General features: G+C 44.4%; 1 protein-coding gene across 3 annotated transcripts in view; it reads left to right on the top strand.

Moving 5' to 3' along the window:
• Positions 1-3,141: 3,141 nt before the first annotated feature.
• Positions 3,142-22,571, top strand: part of Maea (macrophage erythroblast attacher, E3 ubiquitin ligase) — a 38,662-nt gene continuing 19,232 nt past the window's right edge. For 2 of the 3 annotated variants that reach the window (XM_052736244.1, XM_052736243.1), the window contains exon 1: positions 3,142-3,273. In XM_052736244.1, coding sequence (XP_052592204.1) covers positions 3,205-3,273 — 69 coding nt within the window. In that variant the 5' untranslated portion in view covers positions 3,142-3,204. Of the gene's footprint in view, positions 3,274-4,373; positions 4,421-22,571 lie in introns of those variants that run through there. The other variant, XM_052736245.1, reaches the window with a different exon arrangement.

Genomic DNA, 22,571 nt, shown 5'->3' with positions numbered 1-22,571 from the left:
AATCAGATCGTGTAAGGTCTATAGCTTCAATGTGCGAAAGGTTACTTTATATTGCTGAACAGTCCTGATTAAGTTCAATGGCACTAAAACATGATTGCTTGGTACGGAGATGAGGAACCAGGAACCAGACAGATCCCTGGTAGGAAGACAAAGCAGGTGAAAGAAGCTCTGAGTAGATCAGTGTATTTTTCACTTAAATATTTAAGATGGGTGACTTCCTGGTTCTTCCTCTTTAAGACAAAGACTTGATGGGCTTTCCCCTGACTCTCATAGAGGGAACTGCTGGGTTACACTTTCAAACCTCCTACTGGAGAGCTCCTGTGGTGGGAACGAATTGGCTTCCCTGTATTTGGTTCATACAATCCCCTGCCAGAGCTCAAACCAGTCAAAGGAGAAAGGGGACTCACCCCATTCCCAAATATAAAACCTCCTACCCCCCCCCCCAGTAGACTCTGGTGCCATCTTTTGGTTCCCTTCCTGCTGCAGAGAACGTCTTTGTGTGGTTTGCCCTGTGTCTGTGTACATGCTTCTGTTTTCAACAAATTTGGTTGAGTGCTGAGACCTTGCTTTTCTTGCCTTTTTAGTCTTTAAATCAACAGAATAAGAATTTGTTCCTCGGGCGGTCGTTGTGCACGCCTTTAATCCCAGCACTCGGGAGGCAGAGGCAGGCGGATCTCTGTGAGTTCGAGGCCAGCCTGGTCTACAGAGCGAGATCCAGAAAAGGCACAAAGCTACACAGAGAAAACCTGTTTCGAAAAACCAAAAAAAAAAAAAGAATTCGTTCCTACAACTCTAGACACCTCATCCTGACAGCATCAGAGAAGAAATTCGTTTCTCTCTGTGGGTTAGTTTTGAAGCCATGAAACCATAAAATTGGCCTCTAAGGGGCAATGGTGCAGCAAATATCATAGCACTGAACATAAATGTGACCATGATAGAGTCAGACAGGGTGACTGCAGAAGAGAATGTGTAATACCACCCGTGCAAAAATGGACTGGAGGGCTGTGCACTTCTGTGCCTCAGGGTCACTGATTTCTCCATCATCTCAGGCCAGATAGGACTAAATCTAAGACTAAAGACTATGGGGGCCAGGGATGGGGGAGTGGTGGGGACTGGGTCGGGGGAAAAGGCATGGGACCTGAGGGGACACGGAACCTTCTCTAGAATTGAAAATGGCCCTAGCTTCTGATCAGTTTGTGGGAGGCAAAAGTTCAGTAAGCTGCCGAGTTGAGATGTGAGCACTTTATTCAAAGCTATGTCTCAAATATTCAAAAGTACCTGGATGAGTGCAGTCTGCACCCACACACTGGGGACTAAAGATCTCCTAAGCTCCCAATCCCCTGGTCAAATGGGAAGCTCTTCTAGGTCATGCTTCTTTCCTCCCAGCTCTGGCAGGTTGTGACTGAAGTTCTCATGCATCTGCCAGCAGGTTCTTTCTGTCCTGAACTATACCACCATAAGTACTTTCTTTTCTAGCACTGCCCTTAATGTTTAAACATTGAAGAATTGAGTTCTGACGGGTGGTGGCGGCACACATCTTTCATACCAGCACGCAGGAAGCAGAGGCAGGCGGATATCAGTGAGTTTGAGGCCAGCCTGATCTCCATAGTGAGTTCCAAAATAGCCAGGACTATATATAAACCATGTCTCAAAGAATAAAAACAAAACAACTAAAATTGAGTTCTATAAAATACAAAAGACAGCCAAGTGGTGGTGGCACACGCCTTTAAACCCAGCACTCAGGAGGCAAAGCCAGGTGGATCTCTGTGAGTTTGAGGCCAGCCTGGTCTACAGAGCGAAATCCAGGACAGGCACAAAAACTACACAGAGAAACCCTGTCTCAAAAAACCACACACACACAAAAAAAACCCCCAAAAAACCCCAAAACAACAACAAAAACAAAACAAAAACAAAACAAAAAAACCCACCACAAAAGACTATTTTTACTGTAGAAGTTATTTCCTAATAAATGAAACCTAATTTCATTTTTAATTTTAAAAGCAGGTGAGGGGGCTGGAGAGATGGCTCACGGCTTAAGAGCACTTGCTGGTCTTGTAGAGGACCCATATTCAGTTCCCAGCACCCATGTTCTTGACTCACAACTATCTGGAACTGATCTAATGTTCTCTTCTGGCTTCTGCAGGCACCATGCAAACTTTCAATTCAACAAAAAATGGTGAAATGCAGAGAAAGGAATTTAATGTGGCATCCCAGGTCTATTGTCTGGCCACCAACTGCCAACTTCAGTTTAAAATAGAGGAAGAACTAGAGCAGAGGTAAGAGGTATAACTAAACAATCTTAGTCAAGTTGTGGTCTGGTTGATCATATTTTCAGTTGTTTCTGTGAGGTGATTCAAAGAACTCCTTATTGCTTGAGGGGACAAGCTCATTCTCGGGTCATCATTACTTGTGCTTTAGGGTGCAGCCTACATCACAGATAATTGCCCTCACTTGGGGGCCCTGGAAGGTCAACATTGCTTAGTTCCAGTTCCTTGTTAGAAGGATGTCATTGCTCCAGGAATCCAATTTGACTACAAGTGTAGCACAGCTACTGGACACTCCAGGTGCCTTTTGTACTCAATTCAAGGAGTCAACATTTTTTAGCAAAAGCAGTTGCCAAGTGTTCCTTATGGTATTACCTGCGAGAAAGCCCAGCTGCTCGCAGGCCCCGTCCCACTCTATTGTAAACATTCATTTTTATCTTCCATTAGGAAGCCCGTGTCAGGATTCCAGCGCTGCTAATCTGTAAAAATGGAGACGAAGCAAAGTAGTTCCCGGATGGCAAAAAACCGCACCCCCTAGTGACCACCAAGAGATGACGGCCACCGAGCACTGAGGTAGGATCTACGACCACTACCAGAAGTGGCCGGTGGGGCGGGGGGGGCGTGCATTTACAAGCGAGCCACCCAACGCGCGCTGCCCCAGTCCCAACCGCCAAGATGCATACGGCGTAGGTGTCTAAGCTCTACTCTTGGGTCGGCATCTGCGGCCTAGGCCGGCGGACAATTCAATGAGGAAGCCGCTCTCTAGAGCTGTCAACGATTGGTGGAGCCCGCGGACGGTGATTGGCCCGGGACTTCTTCCGCTCGGGCGGTCCGGGGACACGATTGGTGCAGACGCACAGCCGCTCCGCCTGCCCCCCGCGCGTCGCACGTCACTACCCGGCGTGCCGCGTACCCGCCTCCTCCGCTCGGCCGGCCCAAGATGGCGGTGCAGGAGTCGGCGGCCCAGCTGTCCATGACCCTGAAGGTGCAGGAGTACCCGACCCTCAAGGTGCGTTCTGGGCGCGGCTCGAGCCGCCACCGCACCTTCGGAAGGGTCGTAGAGGCGCAGGGGCTGGGGCGAGGCCGGAGCCGCTTCTGAAGGGGCTGCACGGCCGGGGGCGGGGTCGGGGGCGGTGGGGCTGTGGCTCTTCAGGGCGTCGGGCTTGGGCCAGGGCCTCTCGGTGGGGTCCCCGGGAGCTCTCGGCGTACTGGGTCCCGATGGCGCGGGGCGGCGGGGTCTGAGGGCCTCCGAAGTCCGGGCGACGGTGCCTGAGCCCCGCCTTCCGCCCATCCCTCGGAGCCTAGAGGCTACAGGCCGTCCGAGTGCGGCCAGCGAGGCTACGGCCCAGGCTGCGGGCGCTGGAGAATTGGGGGCCCTGGTCGCGGGCGTGGGTCGCGGCGGCACCCGGCGTCCTTCCGGAAGCTCGACCTGGGGCGTGGCGGACAAGCCTCTGGCGTTAATTAGGGGACCAGTGGGGAGCATTGGCGACCCGGTGGCACCCTGCCCCTCTGGGCGTCCCCATAACTCAAGCGCAGCTCCTGCCCTTGGTTTCCGGGGTGTGACCTTGGGTGGTCGCTGCGCCAGTGCGTTCCTTTAGGACAAATGTTCTTCCCTGACGGAAGACTGGTAGTGGCTCTTCTGTTAAAAGAGGGTTTAATGGTGCCGGATGCACTGCGGTGAAGCACCAGGGAAGAAATCCTTCAGAGAACAAATTCGGTAGTTTTTAAGGAAGGCCGGCTGAGCCTTGGGGTTTTACATTCCTACTGAGGGCTGGGCAGCTTTTCTTCTGGAGCGCTTGGCACCGTGTCTATCTCTGTGGTGACTGAGCAGTTGCTATGTGGCTTGGTGGTGGGTGGGTAGTTTAGCCAAGATTGAAGAGCACGGGTTCTAAGCGAGGCTGCCTTCTTGTGCTTAGGGAGACCCAGAGTGTGTATGGGAGGCACCTGATTGCTGGTGTTCTCTCATCTGATGTAAGCCCTAGGGAGCATTTGTTTCCCCCCTAGGGTGAAGTGAGTGATCACATATTGCACATGGACGTCTTGGCATTCACTGGAGTTATCTGCTGTCATTGTCCCTGTGACATCTGACTGCTCTGGTGTAATTGGTCTTCACAGGAGGGCAGAAGCAAGGCCCTGCTGCTCCTCTTCAGTAGTAGGTGAGCAGCCATATTTAATTGCTGTTTTGTATCCCGTGCTTTATTTGACCAAGGAAGGGAGCAAACAATGCTGGCATCACCAGTCTGTTTGCTACACCTTCAGAACGAAGGGTTTTTGGGGGGAGGTACTCGTGACAAACCTATGTCTTGTGCATACTAGGCAAATGCTCTGCTACTGAGCTATACCCTCAGGCCTTGTTTGTTTTTTTTTTTTTTAAACAGGCTTCTGTTGGTTGTGAACTCTCATCTCTTTCTACTTCCTCCGGAGTGCTGGGATTACTGATGTACTACCAGTAATAGTAGCAGTTACCAATAGTTTTCTGGCATTGTTGGATTTCTGTTGATTGACAGATGGAAACCCTACAGCTCATAGTGGTCTATACCTGGGGACTGCTGTCAGTGAACTTGTAACCACTGACTTTGGGGCCTAGTCAGGGCCTCCAGGCCTGTTGCAAGGAAGTTGCTGTGGGAGAATGTGGTTTTTTGGTTTGGCTGGTGAATTTGGGACCCACAGACAGAAAAGGTTTCCAGAGCTCCCTCCCTGGCTTACTGAATGCATTAGGCAGTGAAATGGATGGATAGACAGGAAAGCATTTCTCCAGTCTGCCCGGTGATCATGAATGCACTTTGCATTCCAAAGCTATTGCACAGCTTCTGACTAAAATGATTATGTGGATCCTCATGCAGGTACAGAGAGGTGGTGGTGTTATTAAACAAGATTGCCATCTCTTTCTTTTTTGAAGATTGACAGTAAGCAAAGTTTTTGTGGGTAGACATGCTACTTCCTCCAGGAAAAAGCAGCACTGCCTTCCAAGTCCTTTAGATCCTAGCATATAATTTCTGTTCTGTGGACAGTGTGTTTTAGCTTTGCTAATGTTTTTCCTGTAAGTTATTATTGCTTGTTTGTTTGGTTTTGTTCTTTGTCGTTTGAGATGGACTCTCATATAGTCTTGGCTGGCCTGCAGTTCACTGGTTAGCAAAGGATGACCTTGAATTTCTGCTCCTCCTGCCTCCATCTTCTAAGTGCTGGGATTTCAGGCATGTGTTACCACGCCCACTTTATGCAGTGATGGATATCAAATCTAGGACTTTATGCATGATTGGCAAACACTCTGCCAACTGAGCTACATACTTAGCTTCATTTCCTGTAAATTTCATGAGTAATTAATGGTGGGTACTGGAAAGCTTTATAGCTTTGATTCAGAAGTGTGTGTTGACACAGAATCCATCAGGACACTAGGAGAGATGTATTTGTGAGCAGTACTTAGGAAGGTCTAGGTGCAGGTATGACATGGTGGATTGGGCTTCACAGGAAGTGAGGACTGGAGGCTGGAGAGCTCCTGAAAAACAGTGGAAGCTGGAGTATACTGGACAGACCTTTATATTTTTTTATTCACTGAAAAATTTGAAATTTACATTTTTTGGTCATTGACAGATTCTTCACCTGCCAAGCAAGGCCTCCTCAGATGTCCAGGCTTGAGAACTGTAGGTGGGCTTAAGCAGTGGACTAAGATGTCTATTTTGCAGTCTCAGGCACCTGACAAGTACTTCTTTTTCTTTTTTTCCTTTCTCTTCATTTTCCTGTGAGGTGCTATTGCTGACATGCCCTGATCCTGGTCGTGGCTCTTTTCTGTTCCTATATTTCCTCCATAGTGGTGGACTGGCACGGGCTTCTTTATAGAACCTTTCGGCTTCATTATCTATGTTTCTGGGGCCAGGAATTTCAGGATGCTTCGTAGTTTTCCTAACCTCTGCCCACCAGGTGTAGGAGTATCCTCAGAATACCTCCAGACATTGCCAGGTTGCCCTGGGCACAAAGTCACCAGCAGAGGACCTCTGGACTGAATTTTAGGGGACTTGTTTCTGTGTTCTTCAAAGGCTCTGGAAATGTGGTTCATGAGATATCGTCTTATATTCTGACTGCAGTCTTTTCTGTTGAAGTCTATTCTGATGCTAGTTTGTAAATGACAGCCCTTTGAAGCAAGGAGGAACTGGGATTTGTGGCCTAACATCTTAAGCTTAGATCCCTTGTTTGAATTAATTTTTAAGCTTCTTTAGTTAAAGGAGATTTTTCTTCCTTCAAATTATTCTGCTGAAGACATCATTCCATTAACATTTCTGCCGCCCCCCCCCCCCCCATAGCTGTAGCCTAGTGTTATGCCAACCTTCTCTGCTTACTACCTAAATCAGGAAGCAACTGTTGAGTGTCAGGAGCTGAAGACACTGGGATAGCCGGCTCTGGACCCCAACTCCTTCCTACATCTCACCTAGTGTACCTTGATCCTCTTTTGGAGCCTAGTCAGGTTCCCAGCTCCTGCAGTTCTCTTAAACACACAGACACACATCAGCTGCTGATGCTATTCTATGCTTTACAGAAGTCTAGGAGCAGTGTTTTTAAGCATAAACTCATGCATTCTTGCAATTTTTACAGGAATACTTAAATTTTCTGTCTTGCATTTGATAACAGACTGGTGAACCAGTTACTGCCTTGGAAATGGACAGCTTGAATTATCACACAGAACATGTGATATATGCTCTGTACTGTAACTTCTAGAGCAGTTTTGCAAACTTGATTTGAGATGGATTGGGAGGATCATCAAGTATGAGACATGCTGATAACCATAAAAATTTGACTTGAGACAGGCACACACTGTGCTAGGTAGTAGGTATAGCAGTATCCTGCAATAGTCTAGATCTTTTGATATGCAAATTTGAGCCACTTTTCTTAGTGGGCAGGCTATAGAATAAGAATACTTGGTCTGTTTTTTGCCCTCTTGGGTACTTAGTAAATTGTGATCTTATTCCTTTATGAACCAAATCCTGCCAGATCTTCAGCATGCTGTCTCTTCTAGTCTAAAGCAGCCTCCTTTTCTTTCTCCATTTAGAACTTGCCATTCATTGGTGGAGCCCACCTGAATTCCTTTTGTTCTTTAAGAACTCTGCCTGGTGCTCATGTCCTCCAACCTCTCACTTACCTTGTCTTTCATTTGTTGGACATTTGAATGAATGAAGCAGTTTCAGGTGTGTGTTCCATTGGTGTATCTCTGTCTTTCTGAAAGGTGGGTGCCTACTTAGATTAGAAAAGTGCAGACATGCTGGGCGGTGGTGGCGCACGCCTTTAATCCCAGTACTCGGGAGGCAGAGGCAGACGGATCTCTGTGAGTTCAAGGCCAGCCTGGGCTACAGAGTGAGTTCCAGGACAGGCTCCAAAGCTACATAGAGAAACTCTGTCTCAAAAAAACCAAAAAAAAAAAAAAAAAAGTGCAGACTTGAATTCCATGATAGCTTCTGGGTTTTGTCTTGTTCTGTTTAAATTATCTTTTTAAAAAAATAATTTATTCAACTTCATTTTATGTGCATTGATATGAAGGTATCAGATCACCTGGAACTGGAGTTGGAGACAGCTGGGTTCTGGGAATTGAACTTAGACCTCTGGAAGAGCAGCTACTGCTCTTAACTGCTGAGCCATCTCTCCAGCCCCTGTTTAAATTATCTTAAACAGATTTTGAATTAGGGAAACAAAGTCCTTTGTAATACCTAGTGGCAAAGGATATGAGCAGAGCATATCCAGGAGGCTGCACTACTGTTGGCGCAGCCCAGGCCTTAGAGCCAACACCTTGGCCCTTGGCTGCTGTGATAGCAGCTGTTGATGAATTTCCTGTTAGGCACCATGAGGACCCTCAGGCGTTGTGATAAAGCACTCCGCATGTCCTCTTGGAATTCATACCCTGCCAAAGGATGTTTACTATATTGATCTGTCAAAGATAACCAGGACAGGTAATGTGGCTCAGCAGGTAAACACCTGCTGCCAAACCCAGTGACCTGATTTTGATTCCTGAAATCCATGTGGTAGAAGAAGAAACCTGATCCCCAAAAGTTGTACTGTGACCTCCTAATACACTGTATGATACTCATGCTCCCACACACGTACAGACATAAAAAAATAAACTTTTTGTTTTAGTTTTTGTTTGTTTGTTTTGAGACAAGGTTTCTCTGTGGAGTCCTGGCTATCCTGGAACACTCTGTAGACCAGATTGGCCTTGAACTCAGAGATCTGCCTACCTCTGCCTCTTAAGTGCTGGAATTAAAGGCTTGTGCCACTACTCCTTGGCATTAACTTTTTTTTTTCTTTCTATTTTTAAAGATACCAATGAAGCCAAAATGAAGTTGAGTAGTGGGAGGGGACTGGGCTTCTGTGACTGACAGCCTGAGCCAGTGATCATAGAAATAATAGCCGGTGCTGTGAAGCTATGTGGAGTGTATAAGGTCTTGGCTGACATTGCCTCAGAGGCCGGCAGGCAAAGGAAGAAAGGAGCCTGACCGGCATGTATAGTCGTCAGTGTATGTGTCCATCTGTGGAAGTCCCATGACTATCACCAGTCTCATGGGACTGTGTCACAGAGTTCAGGCTCGCCAGTGATGGTGTGCACTGTTGTAGAATCTTTAGACATGAGAACCATTTGAGAGCTTCAAAAGAATTATTCACTGTTGTTGTAACTATTTGGCAGAATGTGTGAATGGAAAAAACTGATTTGTTTGTTTGTTTGTTGTTTGTTAAAGACCTGGGCCTGGCTTTACTTTCCTGACTGTGACCCTCTGGTGCTGCTCATTACCTGCCTCTATCCCAGGTTATCCTCCCTCCTGTCCTATCATCCATCCATCCATCCATCCATCCATCCATCCATCCATCCATCCATCTGTCAGTTCTGAGGCAGGGTCTCTGTAGTCCTGGCTGTCCTGCAAGTTGCTATGTAGACCAGGCTGGCCTCCAACTCAAGAAATCTATCTGCCTCTGCCTCCAAAGTGGTGGGATTAAAGGTATGCACCACCACCATCTAGCCTCTTCCTCCTGTTCTTTTAGATACTCTTTTATCCATCTGTCTTCTCAGACCTTTTCCAGCTCAGTTGCCCATGCCTATCATAACAGTTTTGGGTCCCACATGCCCCATTTTAAGTCTTTAGGGCATCTACTGGTTCTGCTTTCCTATTGCACTTGCCCAGCTCTCCCCTTGCTGGGTTGGTCTGTCAGTATGTAGACAACAGCTATTACTGCTCTCTCTGCCTTCTCAGCTTCTTCCTCTTTCATACTGTTTAACCACACAGTTCTCCAGGTTTTCATCATTCCTTTCTGGGCAGTCTGTAGGTACCTTTACTGTTTCTTCAATCTTGAATCTTTTTGCTTGCTCTTTGGTGTCACCAGTTAACCTTGAGAAGTGGCCTTAGTGCTTGTATCTCAGGCTTCTGCCTCCAGCTAGGCTTCTTGAGCTCTCACTAATGTAGTAGCCACTACAGAGATCTGCATGCCTCTGCCTGACTAGTACTGGGATATAAGGCATGCACCACCACCGCCTAGCATAAATAGAGGTTTTGTGGTTGTTTCTTACCGTTTTCCTTCCTTCTTTCCTTCCTTCCTTCCTTCCTTCTTTCCTTTCTTATTCCTTTTTGTTTTGGTTTTTGGTGTTTTGAGATAGTTTCTATGTAGTTCTAGCTATCCTGGAAGTTACTGTGTAGACCAGGCTGGCCTGAAACTCAATGATCTGCCTTCCTCTGCCTCCTTAGTACTGGGATTAAAGGTGTGAACCACCATAACCAGCTTAATTTTATTGTTAATTATGTTAGGTGTTTATGTGTCTGCATGTTGGTATGCACATGTGAGTGCAGGTCCCCTGAGAAGGCCAAAAGTGTCAGATCTCCTAGAGCTGCAGCTACACTTTCCAGCTGCCTAGCAGGGGTGCTGGAATGAAGCCTCCAGTCCTCTGGAGGGAGCAGCAAGTGCTCTTAATCCCTGAGCCATCTCTAGCCCCCCCCCCCATTTTGGTTCCTTTATAGTATTAGTCACAATTCTACAGAATTATCTAAACTTACGCCTTTTTTCTTTTCCTTTTCTTTCTGTCAGACATCTCCTTTAGACTATGTTTTGGTCACTGCCATATTCCTAGCATATCCAAGAGTACCTGGCACAGAGTCACTATAAACAGCCATTGGCCAAATGAATTTCTCCACTGTCTGGTTGGAAAATTCCTTAAAACTTTGTGTCACTTTTGTTCACTTCTTTGAATTCCAGAGTGCTTTTCTAGGCAGGCACATACATCCCTTGTTTCCTTTTGCATCTGTCCTCTAACCTACTAGTGCTCTGGAATTGCACCATCGACCTCCTGCCCATAGATGTCCAGCCTTCTTACTGCTCAGTTTTAGCCTCGAGGCAGCCATCTGTGTGGATTCCTCATTGACTCAGCAGTTGCCTCACTTGGAGGGTCCCTTGCACACAGTGTTGTTTCATGTACTTTCACCTTAAACTCCTATGCTTGTGCCACACCCCACAGGCTGTGCTCATGGCTTGATTTCCATTTGTGACCTGCCTGCTTATGCTCATTGTCTTGTTCTGGTGACTGGACATAAGGCATCTGTCTGTCCCTTGTCCCGGCCCATCTTTATCCCTCACAATTAAAAGATGTGCAAATAATGGCTGCCTTCTAGTTATCCAGTGAGCAAAGTGTCACATTCTCTTTGAGCTTACCTTGTTTACCATCTCTGGAGTAGCTTCGCCTCTGCTTCTGCCCACATTTCCCATGGTCATGCTGTAGTCAGGGCCATTGGGCAGCTTTATAGTGCTCAGACCCTATGACCTTATGTCCATCCATAGCAACCTGCCAACAGGTATCCTGTTGTTCATCTTGACTTCTCAAAGCTAGTGACTCCTCCATAGTCTTGAGGCACAGTCCTGTTTGGCTTTCACAGTAGCCACCTGGCTATCTTTCCCAGGCCTACAACTGACTCATGCTTTATTGAACTAGCTGCAGAATACTGGAACAGCACTTAAGCTTGACCCTGGTCATTGGGATCTTGGTGATCACATGAGTCTTGTGAACTTAAAGGATCCTCTGTCTACACTGTTGATATACCTAGACCTCTACTCCAGGAGCCCAAAAAGCATGCCCTTGAACTCTGTAAGGTGCTTAGCAAGGTTAAAGCTGAACGTTTCAGTCTCTTTGTTTTCTGAAACAGGATCTTGCAGAGTGGATAGGGGAGGAACTCATAAGATCCCAACTCCTTAATGAGGAGCTGTTGAAGTTGATAGCTGCTGGGGGAAGTAGAATCATTCTTTGTAGGAGTGGCCACTGGTAAGTACCCATGCTCCATTCATTGTATGGCTCCACACCCGTGCACATATGGGCAACACTAATTGAACTTACTGGGTTTTGAAGGAGAAAATGAAGGAAAAATAATGAAATTGGGAGAGATGTGTTTGGAGGGATTTGAAGTGGGAAATGAAAGGTGAATATGATCATATTTCATGTATACATATAAGGATAATTTTTAGAGTATGTCCGGCAGACTAAGGGTCAGAAGCTGAAGGGTGAGTGCATATGATCTGTCTAAAAATGTTCAATATGAGTGGAATAAGAAGCAGGAGAAGAGGAGAAGGCACGAAAGCCAGTGAGGTAGACAGCTGTGAAGGACCTTCAGTGGGTGCCATGCTGAGTTCCTACATTTTATAGAGGAAGCTCTTACCTCAGGCATGCAAATGCTCAGTAATATTTCCAGTCTTCACCAGGTGGTGGTAGTGCTGGTGGTGGCTCACACCTTTAATCCCAGCAGAGGCAGGTGGATCTCTTGAGTTCAAGGCCAGCCTGGTCTACAGAGCGAGTTCCAGGACGGCTGGGGCTACACAGAGAAACCCTGTCTCTAAAAACCAAAAAAAAAAAAAAAAAAAAAAAAAAAAATTTCCACTCCTCCTCTCCCCAGACAGAAGATACATGTCCTTGATTCATAGCTGGGCAGGACCATATGGCAGGTTCTGACCAATGTACTGTGACTTGGAATCAAGTCTCATTTACAGGGCCAGGGCCTCCAATGAAAGGTCTGATCTTCCAAGTCCTCCTAAGTTGTCAGGCTTTCCAGACCTTTGTTGCATATGAGAGAAACAAGCAGTAGATACAAAGACAGAAATTAGTACATTAGTGGCTATTGCCCAGACTAGAGGAAATAGAATTATAGAAGTATGTTTTTGAGATTAAGAACGTGTTTTAAGAGATTATGATAATGAATGCAGTAATCTGTTAACACGTGAAAAAACCATATTCTTTAGATGGGTGAACTTTGAAGCTTGAATAATAACTCAGTAAAGTTGTTAGAAAAACTAAATGAAGGCAAAATAATATGAAGTGGAAGTTTAAGTACACTGTTAAGAAAGTTTAGTGGGGAGCTGGAGAGATGGTTTAATAGGTACTTACTCTTGCAGAAGCCTGGATTCGATTCTCAGCACTCACGTGGCAGCTAAAATCCATCTATCTGTAACTCCAGTTCCAGGAGTTCTGATGCTCTCTTCTGACCTCCAAGGGCAAGTACCAGGCACAAATGTGGTATACAGACTTACAGACAGGCAGAACACCCATACACATTTTTTAATCTTTTTTTTTTAAAGTTTAGTGGACAGCTGGCCATGCAATAGACACTGAGTGAGCTTAGCAACTGCCCTCTGTACCATCAATGGCCAGTTATATCATATCATGAAGAGATGTCTGTCCATGACAACCTACCAATGGGGAGAGATGGCCAGGGAGAACCTTGGCTGGCAGTGTTGACACTGAAGGAGCTAAGAAAGGCACAGCTGGCAGAAGACAGGCATTAGTGTGAGGGCCTTGCTTTTGGATGTAGATGGTAATGATGCCTGGTACATTTTGTTCATTGCACAGTGCTTTTTACTTAGAACATGGGGAGCACCAAGAAGGGCAGGACCCTACTGACCCCAAGTCCAGGTACTCTGAATGCTGGTGGGTTCTGTGTTAACTACAGAATGAGCATCACTTGAAGTATGTGCTAGTGCATTTTGGGTTGGGTCGGGTCACTGATCTCTGTGTCAAAGATGCAGACTTGACCACGTGAGACTGGCTGTTTTACCTTTTGGTGTCATGCCATGGCAGCTTTAGCAGAGGGAGTCATGTTGTTTGTGTACTGTCCTTGGGTTGTTTTGCTTGGTTTTTCTCTAATGGACTGCTTGCATGTGACCAGTGAGTTAATGAGGATATGATGGTGGACCTAGGGAATAGTGTTGATGCTGATGGCTCCCCTTCCATTTTGGTCTTTGTCAGCCACATTTTATTATAGCTTCCTAGAAGTTGACCAGAAGCATAGAATTTATTTTTTAAAGTAGGGAATCTAGACTGTTGTCTTTTGTATTCTCCTTCGTATGGCCATATCTGGGGCATAAGCTCTGGGTAGCATAGAGCCTTCGTGACTTGGGGCACAGCCCCACTCTGCAAAGGTGTGAGTGGCTTCTTAGCAAAAACTTAGATACTTACTCTGAGGCCTTTTTTTTTTTTTTTTTTTTTTGCTTTTTTTAAAAAGATTTATTTATTTTATGTGAATGTTTGCCTGTATGCATGTCTATGCCTGTGGAGGTTAGAAATGGGCATGGGATCCCCTGGAACTGGAGTTAGAGATGGTTGTGAGCCACCAAATGGGTGTAGGGAACTGAATTCAGGGTCTCTGAAAGAGTCGTCAGTGCTTTTAACCACTGAGCCATCTTTCCAGCCCCTCTGAGGCTTTTCTTTTTCTTTCTCTCTCTCTCTCTTTTTTTTTATACCCCTGCCCTGTCTAAGGCTTCTTAATTGTGAACAGTAAATGCCTCGTGCCATCAGGAAAATCTTTCCTTCTATACTGGTGGAAATAGCTAGAAACACAATGACAAACTAAAGCACCCTTTTTTTGGGGGGTGGGATGTCAGCAAATACTGTCAGAAAACTCATAGCAAGTCTGAGAGAAAGCTTGAGGAGGAGAGGTCCTGCAGTAGATGACACTGTATGGGAGGGTGCTGCATGGCAGGTGGGGGAGCAGGTGTTTCTTTCAGGTCTCAGCAAACATGGGCACCAGACTGAGGTCAGTGATGAGACAAGTATTATGGGGGAGTCACTGATGGGGAAAGACGCACAGAAGGAAACATAACCCAACAACAGCTGACTAGAGAGAGTCTGACTCCAAGAACTGTCCCATGGAGACTGGAGAGATGGCTTAGGAGTTATTACAGAGGACCTGAGTTCAATTTCCAGAGTCCACATGGTGGCTCTCAACCCTCAGTAGGCATGCCTGTGGTGTGGGTACATATATGCAGGCAAAATACTAATGCACATAAATAAATCTTTTGTTTGGTTGCTTTTCATTTTTTTTGAAACAGTTTCTCTGTGTAGCTCTGGCTGTCCTGGAACTCACTCTGTAGACCAGGCTGGCCTCAAACTCAGAGATCTGTTTGCCTCTGCCTCCAGAGTGCTGGGATTAAAGGCCTGAACCACTACCAGTTAAATCCTTTTTTTTTTTTTTAAGAATTACCACTGACTCCTGCTGCTGGCAGGACACATTGAGAAATCTATACATTAAGTAGATCCGTTAGGTAGACATTTTAATATTTAGCACAAGATATAAATTGAAAATCAAATAGAGACTTCTAAAAAAATCCTCCAAATATAAACTAAGGAGAGGTGATTCAGATGCACAAGAAAGAGTTAGACCTTTTCTTTCTGTAGAGAGCTGGGTAGGGGCACAAACAAAATGTGTGGAAGGGGGAAATGTTGAGCTACACAAAGTGTATCTTTAAAGGTTAAAGAGCTGGACAATGGTGGCACATGCTTTTAATCCCAACACTCAGGAAGCAGAAGCAGGCAAATCTCTGTGAGTTTGAGGCAAGTCTGGTCTACAAAGCGAGTTCCAGACAGCCAGGACTATATAGAGAAACCTGTCTCAAAACCTCGAAAAGCAACCAAAAAAAAAAAAAAAAAAAAAAACAAAAGCCGGGCGGTGGTGGCGCACGCCTTTAATCCCAGCACTCGGGAGGCAGAGCCAGGCGGATCTCTGTGAGTTCGAGGCCAGCCTGGTCTCCAAAGCGAGTTCCAGGAAAGGCGCAAAGCTACACAGAGAAACCCTGTCTCGAAAAACCAAAAAAAAAAAAAAAAAAAAAAAACCTCGAAAAGCAAAACAAACAAAAAGATAATAACTGCAATGACCCTGTAACGTGCAAAGACAGTTGTTTTAAAAAAAAACTTCCTAGTTGTGAAAAAACCCAGTAAAGGATAGCTTTATTGGTGAACTCCATTAGACATTTTAAAAAGGAATTTATATCAGCTTTCTACAAACTCTTCCAGGAAACAAAGAAGAGGGGCCACTTTTTAAGCTCATTTTTTTGTGAGCCCAGTATTACACATAGCAAAAACAGAAAGTAGCTTATGAAAGCTATAGACCAGCGTTTCTTATGAATAACTACATGCTAAGACACTCAGCACTATCTAAATCTAAGCTCAGCCAGCAGTCCCAACACTTGGGAAGTGGAAGCAGGAAAATCAGGAGATCGAGAAGAGCCTGTGGTCAGTCTGGACTGACACTCCTCAAACCAATATAATCACACATACCATGACCAAATGAGTTATCCCAGAAATGCAAAGTTAGTTCACCTTGTGGAAATCAGTATAATGGATATATTAATGGAATAAAGGACAGAAGCCACATGATCATCTAAATAAATACAGAAAAAGCACTTGACAAAGTAACATCTTTTCAAGATTAAAAATACCAACTTCCTCAACCCAATAAAAGGCTTAAAAAAAAAAAAACATACCTAGTGCTCAAAGACTGAAGCAGCCCCTAAGATCAGCAACTAGATAGGACACATATCATTCCTTACCACTTCATGTAACCTTGGCCTGGAAATTGTAGTCAGGGCAGACAGACAAAAAGCCAAGTCTTTAAGACTGGAAGGGAAGAAGTAAGACTATTTGCAGATGACATGATCATGCCAGCCTAAGGAATGCACATCAACAAACAACTATTAGACTTAATAAGTTAGTTCATCATTGTTGCAGAATACAAAAGCAGTGTGAGTGTCACTAATCCCAGCCTGGATTAATGTGTTTTTTTTTTTGTTGTTGTTGACATTATTTATTTTGTGTGTACATGTGTGGGCATGCGTGATTAGAGATCAGAACAGCTTTCGAGAGTCAGTTCTCTCCTTTTATAACATAGGTTCCAGGCCTTGAACTCAGATCAGCAGGCTTGGGAGCAAGTCTGCTGTGGGATGTTCTGTATGGCAAATGTGTTGCTCTGATTGGTCAATAAATAAAACACTGATTGGCCAGTGGCTAGGCAGGAAGTATAGGCAGGACTAACAGAGAGGAGAAAAGAAAGAACAGGAAGGCAGAAAGAGACACTGCCAGCCGCCTCAATGACAAACAGCATGTGAAGATGCCGGTAAGCCACGAGCCACGTGGCAAGGTATAGATTATAGAAATGGATTAATTTAAGCTGTAAGAACAGTTAGCAAGAAGCCTGCTACGGCCATACAGTTTGTAACCAATATAAGTCTCTGTGTTTACTTGGTTGGGTCTGAGCGGCTGTGGGACTGGCAGGTGAGAGAGATTTGTCCTGACTGTGGGCCAGGCAGGAAAACTCTAGCTACACAAGTCCTTTTGCCCACTGAGCCATCTTCCTGCCCCCTAATGTTTTGATAAGAAGATAGATGACTAAAGAACTCGGCGTGTATAATAAAAGAAAATGTGAACCCATAACAAGTAAGAGGATTTTTGCCAGACCCAGCTCTGCCAGGACCTTGCTCCGAGACGTTCAGCCTTTTTAACTTTATATAGTAAAAATTGTGTAAGCTGAACTGACCAAGACAGTTGCTCACAAAATAGGAAGAAACATTTACAAATCACCTCTCTGATAAGAGCAAGCATTCAGAGTCTATGAAGTCTTAACTGTTGAGTAATAATTTAAATTTTTAAAATGAGCAAACATAGTGGATAAAGCAAAGTTCTCACTATGCAAGCTTGAGGGCCTGAGTTCAGATCCCAGGACCCACATAAGGCCATGATTACACCTGTAATCCTAGCACGTGGGAGGCTGAGACAGGGTATCCCAAAGCAGCTGACTGTCTAGACTAGCTAAAGTGACAAACCATAGATTGGGCAAGAGACCCTGCCCCGATAAAATAGAGAGTAATTAAGGAGACACCATCAATGTCAACCTCTGGCCTGTACACACATTGGTACATGTGTACCTACATGCTTTCTAAAAACCAAAACAATTTGAAGACTTTCTCCAGAAAAGATACAGATAGCTGGTAAGCACACAGGAAGATGCTCAGTGTCTGTAGAAATCAAGGAAATGCAAACCAAAGCCACTGGGACATACTACTTCCTTCTGGTAGAATGGCTGTGGGGGGTGGGGGGTGTAAAATGTGGAGAAATCAGAAACCCTCAGATGTTGTTTATGGGAGTGAAAAACAGTGGTGCCACCTTTTGAAACACCTTAGGCATTAGGTAGTTGCTGTCCATACAAGGCACAAAAACTTTCACAGCCTTATTCATAATGGCCCCAAAGTACATGTGGTCTCAGTGTGTGTGTGAATAAGCAGAGTTATTATTATTATTATTATTATTATTATTATTATTTTTATTTTTTTTTTTTTCGAGACAGGGTTTCTCTGTGTAGCTTTGCGCCTTTCCTGGAACTCGCTTTGGAGACCAGGCTGGCCTCGAACTCACAGAGATCCGCCTGGCTCTGCCTCCCGAGTGCTGGGATTAAAGGCGTGCGCCACCACCGCCCGGCAAGCAGAGTTATTATTAACACAGGATTGCTCATCATCCAGGAAGAGCAGAGCGCTGGTATACTGTACGACATGGATCAGTCTCAGAAACAGCATTAAGCCAAAAGACATACAGAAGTTCCTGTAACCTATGTTCCATTTGTGTGAAATTTCAAGAACTGACAAAGAGTCATGGCTGGATTCTTGTGTCTTGAGGGATGGCCATGGCGTGGTTGTGAAAACACTCTCTAATAGATGGTGGTAATGGTTTCACAACCTTGTAGTTGCTATAAAACCTCTTAAGTGATACCCTTTAAGGGGAGACTTAGAGTCTTGTGAATTATATAAATAATAGCAACCCCCCCTCCTTTTTTTTTTTTTTTGTAAGGGTTGGCTTGACTGACAACTGAAGGTGGCACCTCATGACTTGATCTCTTGGTTGGCTAGGGTCCACAGCTCTGCATACATGAGCAGTTGTTTTCAGGATAGGTCTGTAGAATAACCAGGTCAAGAAGCCAGGCATGAGCTGTGGCTTATGTCACATCAGCTCCGTCTGTGGCTCTTGCTCATGCATGATGTGAGGCCCAGACTGAGGAGTTGCCCATCACATATGTGTATTACATTCTGTCAGGGCAGCTGTGACTTAACACAGCTGGGGAACACTGGGAATGTTACATGCTCTGAGTTAAGATGACTCTGGCCGGGTGGTGGTGGCGCACGCCTTTAATCCCAGCACCTGGTCTACACAGTGAGATCTAGGACAGGCACCAAAACTAGACAGAGAGACCCTGTCTCGAAAAACAAAAACAACAACAAAAAGATCACTCTGGTTTATTTGGTTTAGTTTGGTTTGGTTTTTTTCAAGACAGGTTTTCTGTGTAGCCTTGGCTGTCCTGGAACTCGCTTGGTAGACCAGATTGGCCTCAAACTCAAACTTGTGTTCTGTTAAGTTCTCCAACAGATTTGGACAAGACCCACACCAGAGAGGCCATCAGCTTTACTGAGGACTGGCTCACTGTCTCTAGAAACATGCTCACAGACACCCAAAGTCTTTGGCCAAAAGTCTGGCCAAATCAAGGTGCTGCCTAAGAAAAACCACTTTCTGTTAAAGTTCTCATTTATATTTCCTGGTGACAAGCAGCATCATAGATCTTCCATGTGTCATTTTGGATGACGTATCTGCTGATCCTCTGACCTGTTTTGAGAAGAGGATTGTTGCTATCCTCATTTTAAATTTTTTGTAGGCATTCCACATTTTCCCTGGAAGGAGTTATGCTAGATATGTATATCCAGTGGCTTCCTTCCAGTCTAGCTTCTGTTTTCTTTCTTTCTCTTTCTTTCTTTCTTCCTTCCTTCCTTTCTTTCATTCTTTCTTTCTTTCTTTTTCTTTCTTTTTAAAGATTTATTTATTTATTATGTATACAGCATGTATGACTGCAGGCCAGAAGAAGGCACCAGATCTCATTACAGATGGTTGTGAGCCACCATGTGGTTGCTGGGAATTGAACTCAGGACCTCTGGAAGAGCAACCAGTGCTCTTAACCTCTGAGCCATCTCTCCAGCCCCCTGTTCTCTTTCTTTAGGTGGTTGTCTGCAGACCAGAAGTTTGGGTTTGGTGTTAATGATGAGTTTTCTTTCATAGTTTGTGTCATCCACAAAGCTTCCTCCTAAAGGTCATGACAATGTCTTGTTTCTTCCTCAGATGATTACAGGAAGTGTTAGCATCTGTGTTTGGATATGTGATCTGTTTCAGAGTGATCTTGGTAGATGTATAGGCATGGCTTGGTTTTCACTACTTTTCAGTCCTGCTGTTGTTACTGTCACTGTCTCTAGAAACATGCTCACAGACACCCAAAGTCTTTGGCCATTTATTTCCCTTGGTCTTGTGGCTGGACATATGTGGGTGGTGTGGGGCTCTATTTGTGGTTTCTCCACTCTCATTTGATCCATATCTAATCTCAGACCAGCACCTTCCTAAGAGGGATCACAAAGGTTTATAGTTACTTTTTGTTGTGGTTTGGTTTGGTCTAGGGTGATGGTGTTGAGATGGGATCTTTTTTTTTTTTTTTTTTGGAGACAGGGTTTCTCTGTGTAGCTTTGTGCCTTTCCTGGATCTCGCTCTGTAGACCAGACTGGCCTCGAACTCACAAAGATCCGCCTGCCTCTACCTCCCGAGTGCTGGGATTAAAAGGCGTGCACCACCACTGCCCAGCGAGATGGGAATCTTCTTATGCAGCCCAAACTCAAATTCACTGTCCTCCTGCCTTGGATTCCTGAGTGCTGAGATCACAGACATATGCCACCATGCTAAGCTATAGTATTAAATCTTGACATCATGTCCCATTGCTTGTATTATATCAAAATTGTAGTTGGTTTCTTTTGCCTCAGATTTATTATGTAGTCAAAAAGGATCTATCTGATCTTGAACTTATGACCCTCCTGCTTCCACCTCCTTAGTGTACAGCAGGTGTACAGCACCACTGTACAGTCCGTTTATGCAATAATGGGGATTAAATTCTGGGCTCCATATATGCTGGGCAAGCACTGTCTGCACCAACTGAGGCATTCCAGCCTGGGCCTTGATTGATTGATTTTTGTAGTAAAAGCATAGCATAGAATTGTAAAGTGTACAGTGTGTGCTGTTACTTGTGTGTGCCCTCATGGTGCATCAGGTCTCTGGAACATTCAATCATGTAGATCTGAAATTCTGCCATTAGAGATTCACTGTGCATCCTACTTTGTTCTCTGAGAGTTTGTTCTTTATAGGAGTCTTGTTCAATGACAGTTTTATTATCATTTTGTGATCAGCTCATCTTACTTAACATAATGTCCTCAGGTTTCGTCCATATTTTGGTATGTGGCAGGATTTTCCATTGTTAATGCTGCATTTTCTTCATTTATTTGTCAGTGAACACATAGATGGCTGCTGTTGGGGATGTTGCAATAAATATGGTATGCAAACACCTTGTAGAGATCCTGCTCTTTTAGATGCACACCCAGAAGTGGGCCTGCTACTGTATCTGGTTGTCTGTAGTTGGCATTTTCTTTGACTGTCAACCAGCTCCCAAAGAAAGACATGGAGACTTTACTATTAATTATGAATCTTCGACCTTCTCTTAGGCTTGTCTCACTAGCTCTTGTAACTTAATTTAACCTGTCTCTATTCATCTACATTTTGCCTCAAGGCTTTTTACTTTTCTTTCGTTCTATATGTCCTACTTTCCTGCTTCCTCTGTGTCTGGCTGGCTGGCTCCTGGTGTCTCTCTGTTGTCTCCTTTTCTTTCTTCTCCCCTGAACCTAAATTCCTCCTCCTACTTACTCTCCCTGCCTGAAGTTCCTCCTATACCTCCTCCCTCACTATTGGCCACTCAGCTTTTCGTTAAACCAATCAAGTGCCTTAGGCAGCCAAGGTAAAACAGCAACACATCTTTATATAATTAAACAAATGCAGCACATCTTTACATAGTTAAACAAATACAACACATCTTTGCATAGTTAAACAAATATTCTGCAACATTTCCTCTTTTTTGTCTACATAAAAAGAAAGGGTTTAGCTTTAACATAGTAAGACTATATACAATAAGAATAATTATTAAGTAAGGATTACATTTACAATATTCATTTGCATAGAGCAAATTCAGAGAAAATACTCCATTATCTATCCTGTCTTGGTGAGTACAAAGTTGTGTACTTAATTTACTTTCTATCCTAATTTGTATTACCAACCCAAAATTATCTTTTCAGGACTGCCCCTCCTTGTCTTGGCAGAGTTCAGCAGTCTTTTTCCTTTGTGTCCTGCTTGTCCAGTTTGTACAGTATACTGTCAGCAGTTGAGGCAAGGGCAGTTTCTTGCCCAAATGGCTAGTTTTGCCACAATGAAAGTGAATTCCATATGGAGGTTCTTTGATGCCCATCATCCTTTTATGAAATAGACTGGTGATACCAAAAGCAGACATGTCTCACTGTCATGAAAAGCCTTAGGTTATTAAACATCTTAAATGCCATATTTTGTAGGTCTCTAAAGCGTTTGAAGATCACTTATCTAAAATACATTTGTTTTACTTTGAAAACATACCTAACATAACTACATGTTTGATTAAACTACTAACCTATATTTTTTAATTATCCTAAACAGTTCGTAATAAAGCTTCCAAGGACTAGAACTTGATGTTACATTTTTAAATGAGCTGCATAGGTACATTACCTTAAACAAGAGTAGAAACATATATATAGTATAATAAAAAATAACCTTAAATTTGTATCAGTATACAAAAATCCATACCAATGTAAAATATTTGAGATGAATAGTTGTCTTTTTTTTTTTTTTTTTTTTTTGGGTTTTTCGAGACAGGGTTTCTCTGTGTAGCTTTGCGCCTCTCCTGGAACTCACTTGGTAGCCCAGGCTGGCCTCGAACTCACAGAGATCCGCCTGGCTCTGCCTCCCGAGTGCTGGGATTAAAGGCGTGCGCCACCACCGCCCTGCGAATAGTTGTCTTTTTAATCCTATATTCCTGTATTCCCACTAAATGATGACAAACCTCTGTAACCCACCAAATGAGCAAAACCACCCACCCCACCTCT

This window comes from Peromyscus californicus, unplaced genomic scaffold, assembly GCF_007827085.1.
Source record: "Peromyscus californicus insignis strain IS unplaced genomic scaffold, ASM782708v3 Scaffold_13__1_contigs__length_99412109, whole genome shotgun sequence".
NCBI lineage: Eukaryota > Metazoa > Chordata > Mammalia > Rodentia > Cricetidae > Peromyscus > Peromyscus californicus.
The sequence above is the reverse complement of the archived record's forward strand: the minus strand, read 5'-3'. Positions and strand labels throughout refer to the sequence as shown.